The 10258-nt window shown below is 35.9% G+C and overlaps 1 protein-coding gene across 1 annotated transcript in view; it reads right to left on the bottom strand.

Moving 5' to 3' along the window:
- Heatr5a (HEAT repeat containing 5A) overlaps positions 1–10258 on the bottom strand; it is a 179247-nt gene that overhangs the window by 82452 nt on the left and 86537 nt on the right. The window contains exons 22-24 of the mRNA XM_023721836.1: positions 8962–9100; positions 4338–4517; positions 2017–2256 (exon numbers count right to left, since the gene is read on the bottom strand). Of these exons, the coding sequence (XP_023577604.1) occupies positions 2017–2256; positions 4338–4517; positions 8962–9100 (559 nt within the window). The remainder of the gene's footprint in view (positions 1–2016; positions 2257–4337; positions 4518–8961; positions 9101–10258) is intronic.

Raw genomic sequence — 10258 nt, 5'->3', positions numbered from 1 at the left:
TCCGATTTGATTTGAAACTGTCTCATTGCTGTTTATCAATAAAACTTTGAAAAAAAAATAAAACAAAAAACTGAAGCTAAGAGATTAATGTTCCTTAAAAAACTCATGTGGCTCATTATATGGACTAGATTTTCTCATTATTGTATGTCTTGCCAAACATATAAATGGTAAAAATATAAAAAAAATCGTTAGTGATAGAAATAATGGTAATCCTCTCATTTCTGCAACATGTTCTTCGATATGAAAATTCTGAGAAGAGATTTTAAGAAAATCATTTCACAATGGCAAGGTGTTTTTTTTTTTTTTTTTTTTTGTACTGGGGATCAAACTTAGGACCTTGAGCTTGCCAGGTAGGTGCTTATGCCACTGAGCTGTATCCCAGCCCCTAACATTGTTTCAGTAATGTTTAGGGACACACCACATCTTGCCAAAAATATTATTTGAGACTAATTTAAAGAACAGAGTTATAGCCCACACTTTAGAAGTAAGGTATACTAGTAAGTGCCAGATACTATTTCATTCTATTTTACCTTATTTTGTTTTTGAGGAGCCGAGGGTTGAACTCAGGCCCTTGCACTTACCAGGTAAGCACATATTCAACTGAGCTATCTCCCCGGCGTCACCTTATTTTGTTTTTGTGGTACTGGGGACTAAATGCAGTACCTTGCACATGCTAGGCAAACACCTGACACACAGTCGCATCCCTAGCTCTCAACTACAGTTTTAACTGGGAATATAAGAATCAGTATCTTTGGCATACTAATTTTATATCCATAATAATCTTATAAGTGCTGATCCTAAATACGAGTCTCAATAAATGTTAGCTTTTTAAAAAAAAAATCATTAAATCAGACACCGAATTCATACTCAAAACATAATAGGAACATTTTGCTTTTAACTGATAAAAATATTCCAAGGGCACTTGGAAATGTGCATTGTGATTTGACACATGTCCTTATATGAATTTTAAAAATTAGAAATCAAAACATAAGTACATATATACATACAGGTAAAAAATAAAATTGAACAAGAGGTCAAAATGGTCTTACATTCAGGAATGTTTATACTGAGATAGGTTCAAATGTTTCTAGGTAATATGCATTACATAACCCAAAAATCTGTCAGCAGAAATTTGTAAAAGTTACAATATAGAAAGTAATTTTTGGAAACTAGCTAATGTGTACATACTATTTCCCAAGAAGATTATTTTCTATAAACTTAATCACTTCATATATTCATTAAGCAAAAGTGAATGCAAATTTAAATCTAATCATTATAGAAGTATTTAGACATTTAAAAATGTAACCTATGGAGACGGCTAGATAGCTCAGTGGACTAAAGCGCCTACTTAGGCAGAGTGCAGCAGCTGGGGTTTGATTCCCGGTGTGCCACGTTGGCCCTGCCCCGGGGGTGCACTGAGACAGCGATTGAGACTGGGCCAGCTCTTGGGAGGCTGAAAACAGAAGAATCACTACAAGTCTGATCTATGTAGTGAGACCCTACAGACCCTGTGTCATGTCATGTAGACCTTGTACTAAATTAAAAAAATGAATGAAACCTATCGCTTACATAAATATAATCAAGTTTCATAACTGATAAAAAATAACTTTAGTTTTACTCTTAGTAGCTTATTTTTGCAGTACTAGGGACTTAATGTGAGCACAGGATGTACTAGACAAGTGGTCCACTACAGAAGTGTATCTCCAATTTTAGTTTTATTGTTTGAGTTAATATTAAAACCTAAGCAGACAGGGGCTGGTGAGATGGCTCAGTGGTCTAAAGCACCTACTTAGAACAAGCTTAGCAAAGCACAGGGACCGTGGTTCAATCCCCCAGCACCACATGCCAGCCAGCCCTGCCCCCTGGTGGGCTGAGCTGGCCACACACACACACACACACACACACACACATAAATAAAAATTAAAAAAACAAAAACATAAACAAAAAACCCCAAAAACCTAAGCAGACAGCGCTATTACTTATATCATTTGGTCTTCTCATTAACATGTCACTTACTTCTTGAATCCCTTCTTTTCATTTCTTGTGCTAATGCAATGTCAAAATGCGCGCTATTTGCCTTCTCACACTGGTTAATTATTCTACAGACGCATTCAGCAGCAAAGACTCTAGTGCCCCATCGGGGATTAGTAAAAGGATGAGATTGTTCATTACTTCTGGTGGTCAAGACTGAGGAATCATCACCTTTATCTCCTTCTTCCTCTTGCATTGTATCCACACATGATACGGCTGTAAAATCTTTTATCAGGGGAGAATACATGTAATTACAATCAATGGGAAGATATAAAGGAACACAAAATGACTTGAAATGCTTTCTAGAATTACTATCGATCAGTTATATACCTTTATAATAATGTCAAATAATTGGGTCTAACAAGCTATCTGACTTTTCTTAAACTATCTTGTATGTCAATATTTTTTTCTGCATTATGGTAAACTGTATCTTTTATGAAGAAGTCAACAGAGACTAAAGGGCATTTTCTTATTAAGAAAAAATGAAAAAAAAGAAAAAAAGAAAAAATGAAGCCAAACTACAGAATATAAAGAATAAATGGCAAAATAAAATTGAGCTAACTTGCCCCCAGGCATGCTGAGCCAGCCACCGAGACTGGGCATGGTGGCGCACCCCTGTAATCCCAGTGATGGGGAGGCTAAAAACAGGAGGATCATGATAAGTTCAAGCTGTGTGGTAGAACCCTGTACCAAATACATTAAAAAAAAATAGAGTTAGCAAGCTCAGGGAATATGAATATAAAATTAAAGTAAGGTAAAATATTCATTTGTGTATGGACAAAGAGATTTTCCTTTTAAAAAAAAGTCCTCATAAATTCTGAAGTAGTACTGATACAAGACAGTGTTACAAGGTAAAACATTTAGTGCCTATGTTTAAAGAGCAGGTATAGATCACTAGAAAAGATGAGGCCCAATAAAAAAAATCAGGGCAGACAGAGGAGAATAAAATAACTACAGAAATTTTATGGTAGCTTTTTCCTTCTCACATAATTCAGAGATGAGAGCTACATTAAATTATAAAGCTTGTACAACTAAACTGGGAGCCAATGAAATATATAGTAATGGAAAATTCATGGCTCTAAAAGTTATGTAGGCTTAAAATTGAACCTGTAGTCTTTAGATATATTATTAATCACTCCCAGTCTCTAAAATGAAATTAACACTGCCTATTCATAGGTTAGGGCAAAAGATTAAAACATAAAATTGGTAAAGTTCCTAGAATACAATTGGTTTCTTTTTTCTTCCTCTCATTTTATTTTCTCTCTTACTATAAGGATAATACATATTATATATATATATATATATTTATATATATAATATTTATATTCAATAGTTATACTGCTGATTCTCTGTTGAAGGCACAGGTTTGTTCTAACATTGTTTGGATAATTAAATGCTCATATCTTGTACTCTGAATAATCGATTTAAAGATACCATGTAATGTGTTGACCATTGTTACCCTACCATATTGTTTTGGAATTTTGCTTTGTTTCTTTCTCTTTAAAATAAAAAACTTTGAAAAAAAGAATACATATTTTAAAGACTCAAATATACATTGTATAATTATGTTGTATTAGCAAAGACATTACAGATATATTACTTTATAATATATATTTGAAATTAACATTAGAAAATGGGGTGAAATTAACTGTCTAAAAATGTAACTGTTCATAAGAATTTATCATTTTAATTTGTGGCATGCCTAATATTTATCATACATGTGAAAAAATAATTGGGGCATTATAAATTAAGTCAGACCTTTTCTAGCACACATAGTAGCTCTAAAAGCAACCTTTAGTGTTAAGATTTTTTAAATGTTCAAATTAAAAGAGAGTTCTAAGACATTACAAGTAAGAATCTTCATTTGAAACAATCACCAGACAATTATAATTCAAGTAAGTAAGACTGATGAATTGTCACTCGCAAATAATTCTTTTATATTTTACTTGATCATGTTTAATTAAACAACATTATGTATTAAGCTCATAGACACAAAAGACAAAAACATGTAAGTATTCCAAGTCAGTATTTTCATATTAAACACTACAGATAAATAAGGCAGATATTTATAAGTAATTTACTAAAACCACACAATGTAAGTACATTAGGATAGCTCCACCTGGGATGTTCTCTAACTTGTATAAAAAATATTAACATCAAACTTTTTTGATGTTAATTTCTAAAGATGTCCATTACATGAAAAATTTTAGAGGATCTTCAAAATAGGCTTACATATTGGCAAACTATTCTGAATATGATTTTTACTTCTAATTTTATTACTGTGACTGTTAATCCCCAATACTTACCAGCTGATGCAGCAAGTACATCTTTACAAAGCTTTAACCAAAGGGAGAGTTTTTCCACCGCCAGAGATGTGAGCATGTAATTTAAAGTCTCCTTGATATCATGGCATAACCTCTGATCTGTCTCTTTGTCTAGTAAGATCAATAATGCCCCTTCAAGGCCCACTTCTCTGATATTAGCATCTGACAAGAAGAAAACCAATAATCTAAGTAATACAGAAAACAATACTGTCATATGAGAAGCATACAGATTCAATAGTTAACTATTACATATAAATATATTTTTATTTATTTATTTTTGTATTTTAGGGTAGGGTCTATGGACTCGCAGTGATTCTTCTGTTTTACAGCCTCTGAAGTGCTGGGATTACAGGTGTGTGCCACCACGCCCAGTCTCAATTGTCATCTCAGCACATCCTGGGGGCAGGGCTGGCACAGCAGGCCTGGGGATTGAATCCCTGGCCCCTGCGCCTACTTGCAGGCGCTTTAATAGGCTGAGCTATTCAGCTGGCCTATAAATACATTTTTAAAAAGTAACCTAAGTATTGTACTCTATTGTACAGAGGTCAATTTTACTATTCTTTATTTTTTTTGTTACCAGGTATCAAACTCAGGACCTTCAGCTTGCCAGGCAGGCACTTGTGCCACTGAGCTATCTCCCTGGCTGGGCCACAGAGATCAATTTTAGCTTACAACTGAACTCTGGGATCATTTTGGATCATGTACAGCTATTTTTGATTTATCTTTAACTAGGAGATTAGGACTGAGGCAAAACTGGTCAAACAATAGGGCAAAATCTGTCAAAGTCATGGATGCCCAGGGAACTTGTAGAGACACAGAATCCAGGATGACTTTGTAGTTTTTATGCCCTGTACAGGGAGCCAATCAGAAAGTGCTATTTTCAATTCTTCCTTTATATGTGGCATGAAACCAAATGCATTCAACAGAACAGTTCAAATCTGGCAGGCCAACTGAGTTTTTGATAGGACAACCATCCCAATGTTTTATTTGCCAGAAGATGAAAGCAAACCAGGATTCCAGATACAAAGGACCCTTTTTCCTATATCCTCTTGGTTGTTGTGAGTATTCACTGACCTGTTCTTTTTTTTTTTAAATTGTTCTTTTTTGTGTATATATACTGGGGTGGGAGTATGGTTTGAGACAGGATTTCACTATGTAGTTCAGGTTTCTCTTGAGCTCAGTGCTGGCCTGTTATTCTACCTTGGAAATAATGTATAAATACATATCCCTGTTATCTTTTCTTTTCTGATTTGTTCTTTTTTGAGACAGCATCTTACTATAAAGTTTATTTATTTATTTGAGACAGGGTCTCGCTATGCAGTTCAGGCTGGTCTTGTGCTCACTTTTTTAGCCCCCCTCCCCTAGGTTGGTCTCAAACTTGCAGAGATCCTCCTGTCTCAATTTCCTGAGTGCTAGGATTACAGGCATGTACCACCACACCTGCTGATCTGTGGCCTGGGTCAAGACTGCACCTGGGGATGCAGGCCAAGACCACATGGCATAAGGGGCCAGGGATTGAACTTGGGTCCTTATACTTGCCAGGTAGGTACTTATACCTCTGAGCTATCTCCCTGGCTCCTTGCTATATAGGTTAGAATAGACTTGAACTCATTATGTAGTCCAGACTGGCCACAAGATCCCAGAATCCTTCTACTTTGGCCTCCTACATGTTGAGATTACAGGCAGTCACCACTACACCTGGATCTCCCCTTCCTAAGCTACGTTTCCTATGTGTTTTTTTCCAAGGAAAGAATTCCTCCAGGTCCCACTATCCAGTAATACTATCATTAATAAGTCTTTATTAACAACTATTGATATGCTGTGATATTCCAAGTAATATTCAATACAGTACACATAAATTCTATCCACTGTTGCTTGGTATTTGATTTCTGCTCCAAAGTTAATTTTAAGTCATTAAACATAATTAATAACTTTCCTCATTCTGGCATGAAGCTTCTAAATTTTTTTAACATGAGGGTACAGGCCAAACAAACATTTTAAGGAGAACAGTATTTAATTATTACAGTGATCTTACTCTATTAAATTAACATAAATTACTATAAAGTATTCTTATTGCAAAGTACTGTATTTCTCGAGAAATACAAGCTTTGATTTAGTGTCATTTTGATTCTGAAAATGCAAACAAAATTCATTTGTATCTATGTGTCACGAAATCAAATGAATTTCACTTTAAACAAATTAAGTCATATAGCATTTATGAAACAATTTAGATTCCAGAGATTGTTAGACTAATCTATTTTTTCAAATTTGTTTTTGGTACCAAGAATTGAACTCAGGGCCTCATGCTTGCCAGGTAGGTGCTGTGCCAAGGGCTCAACCCCAGCCCATGTTAGACTATTTTAAGAGTGGAACTGTCTTGAAAAGGCCAGAAGAAAGTGAAAGGAATGTTTCATACTGGCAGTCTATAAGAATGTAATAATATAGTGTGTCAGTAATGACTAGAGCTGAGATTTGGGTGGGCAGGAGACATAAAGGACATATTTTGGGACAGTATAGGAAATCTGGACTATAAACTTTATGATGCTACTAAAGCAATGCTCATTTCCTTAGGTGTAAAAATGGTGTGTGGTTACATATGAGAAAGTTTTTCTTGGGGAATGTAAACTGAATTATATAAAAGTAATCTGTCAGATCTATAGCCTGCTTTCAAATGATCTGACCGAAATTGGTGTTTGTATAATAACATGGCTTGGGATAATTCCAGAGCCTAGGAGCCTGAGGCAGGATAAACACACATTTGAGTCCTGCCTGGGCAATGCAGTGAGACCCTATTTCAAAATAAAAATAATAGGGCCAGCCAAATAGCTCAGCGGATTACAGTGCCTGCAAGCAGGTACAGGAGTCGGGGTGGGGAGTGGGGTGTTTGATTCCTGGGCCTGCAGTGCTGGGCACACTGAGACAGTGACTGAGACTGGGCATGGTGGTGCGTGCCTGTAATCCCAGCTCTTTGGAGGCTGTAAACAGGCAGATCACTAAAGTCTGATCTAGTAGTGAGACCCTGAACACCCTGTAGACCCTTCCCTAAAAAAATAAATAAATAAATAAATAAAATAAAATAAAAACAACAAAGTCTCTAGATGTAGCTCAGTGTGAAGACTCTAGGCTGATCCCCAGCACTGACCTCCTCCACAAAAGAGAAGGAAAAAAAATTTGGGGGGGCTTGAGACAGGATCTTCCTGTATAGTCAGGGTACCCTTGAACTTACTATATAGCCCAAGGGCAACTCACCTGCCTCAGCCTCCCCAGTGCCAGGATTATAGGTGTGTACCACCATGCCTAGCACAAAAGAAATCTTCAATAACACACACACACACACACACACACACACACACACACACACACACACATGAAAGAAAAGGAAAGGGGAAGAAAAGGAAAGGAGAAAAAGAAAAAAGGAAAAGAAAATAGGTGAACTTATACGCTTGTTGCATGGTTCGTAGTGCTTACCTATGATCTTGAAAAATTACAAAATTTAAAAATTAACACAATGAGTTCTTTACTATAATTTTACTCATTAGTTAACTCAATTATTTAAGAATATGTTGGCATGTTTACACAAAATTTGAAGCAACAGATACAGATAATTTCAGTGGTGAATATACTGAGGATCCTTTCACGAAGAGTATCTGACAGTGTTAGAAGATTAAAAATTTTTCTTTTAAGGTTAGAAATCACAGAATAACTTGAAAATGATTTCTGCAACCTGTTTGATGATTATATCTGTATAGTCACGCTGATTAACCCAATTCATGTTTTAATACAATAAAACTAATTTGAAGAGTGTGGACTATTGACAATTCAGCACACTATGGATCTGAAAGCTTAAAGATACTGGAAAGAGTTGTGAAATTTGTGCTGTTCTGAAAAGCTGGGTAGGGCCGGAGATGCAGCTCAGTGCATAGCACCTGCCTCGGAAGTGAAAGGTCCAAAGTTCAATTCCCAGTACAAAAACCAAAATAAACAAAAAAGTGGCTGGGTGTGGTGGCATACCCATATAGTTCCAACACAATGAACTGTATAGCAAGACCATGTTTTAAAAAAAGGATCCTGTCTCAAAAAAACAAAACAAAATAAAAAAGAAAGAAAGAAAGAAACAAACAAACAAACAGAAAAGTTTCTAAAGAACTCTGGAGCCTGGGCATGGTGGCACATGCCTATAATTCCAGCATTTTGCAGGCTAAACCAGGAAGATTGCTGTGAGTTTAATGCTATCCTTGTCTACAAAGTGAATTCATGGCCAGCCTAAAAGTACAGATCAAGACCCTGTTTCTGTAGGCATGTTTATATTATCCACAGTTTAAAAAATAGAGGATAAGGGCCAGGGAGATAGCTTAGTGGCACAAGTGCTGCCTGGCAAGCACAAGCATAAGGTCTGGAGTTTGATCCCTGGTACCAAAAAAAAAAAAAAAAAAAGAAGATATATACTTAAATCTTACTGGCTAAGAAATTTTTAATTCAGGTCCAAAATGTTGAGAAGGGGTAATAAAATCAATTATGTTTTTTAAACACTCTGCATACTTATATGCAAAATTTAAGATTTAAACAGGTACTTGTACTGGACCTAATGCTGATAAAAAAGAATTACCTGGAGTCAAGTCTTCTCTGCCATCTGTAGCAAGCATAACAGCATATTCTGAAACTTCAGCCGCTTCTCTCTGTACAAGCTGACGTAAACAAGCCAGAACTGCTCTTCTTAGTAACAAATACGGACTACAAAGATTCACCTGAAAAATACCATGTGGGGAATGAAAAAGCTAAAACTCTTGATGACATTTAGTATGTCTAACAGGTATTAATAGAACTTTCTTTTGATTTTGTCTAGCCCATTACTGGGTTGGACACAGTTTCTTAAGTACATAGAAATTTCTTAGAACTATTCTAGTATAAGATTATATAACTTGGAACTAGCTTAAGAGATACTGTATTTGTTAAATTATCTGCTATTCAAAAGCAAATTCAAGCAACAACCTCTTGACAATGTTAGATGCCAGAATGAGTAAAAATAGTTTGGAGAGATAAAAGAAATACAATCGAAAGGATTCACATATTTGAACTCATACAACTACAATGTTTTAAGATTGCCTAAGAAACTACTGTAGCACACAAATATAACAACATAGCACACTGGTTAAATTGGGAGCCCAGGAGTCAAACTGCCTCAGTTTGAGTCCTAGATCCACCAATTACTAACTTTGCAACTTGGGCAAGTTACTTAGCCTCTCTGTGCTATAGTTTCCTTATTTGGAACACTACCCCACCTCAGAGGGCTGTTGTAAAGTTAACTGGATTTCCAAAGTGTTTATTACAGAACCTGGCAAAGAGTAATGCTCAACAAATGCTGTTATTAAGGCACTAATGATGACATGTTAAGAAAACAGAGTAAATGTGTTTTCAAATAAAGTAACAGTTTTAGTCAAAAAACATATTCACCAAAAATGCTCACTGGAAACATTACAGAACAGGAAATTTTTTTTTTTTTTGCGGAACCAGGGGTGATTGAACTCAGGCCCTTGCGCTTGCCAGGCAAGTGCTTATTCTACTGAGCTATCTCCCTGGCCCCCAGGAAATTTAATATATATGTAAACACACACACAGCACACACACACACACACACACACACACACACACACACACACACACACACACGAGCTACAATATAAATCTCAGTGAATTTTATCTACCTATGGAAAATGATTAGCTTGGTAATATACCTCAAATGATCAAATAATAGTCTCAGGTTTCTGGACATTAACTCTTACTAAGTGATTTTGTAAGTGAAATGAGGAAGGTCAAGAAATTTAAACAGGGCTGGAGAGATGGCTCAGTGGTCTAGAGCACCTACTTAGAACAAGCTTAGCAAAGCATCAGGGACCGCGGTTCAA

This window comes from Octodon degus, unplaced genomic scaffold, assembly GCF_000260255.1.
Source record: "Octodon degus isolate 3935 unplaced genomic scaffold, OctDeg1.0 scaffold00086, whole genome shotgun sequence".
Taxonomy (NCBI): Eukaryota; Metazoa; Chordata; class Mammalia; order Rodentia; family Octodontidae; genus Octodon; species Octodon degus.
Note: the sequence above shows the minus strand (reverse complement) of the source record. Positions and strands in the feature narration are given on the sequence as shown.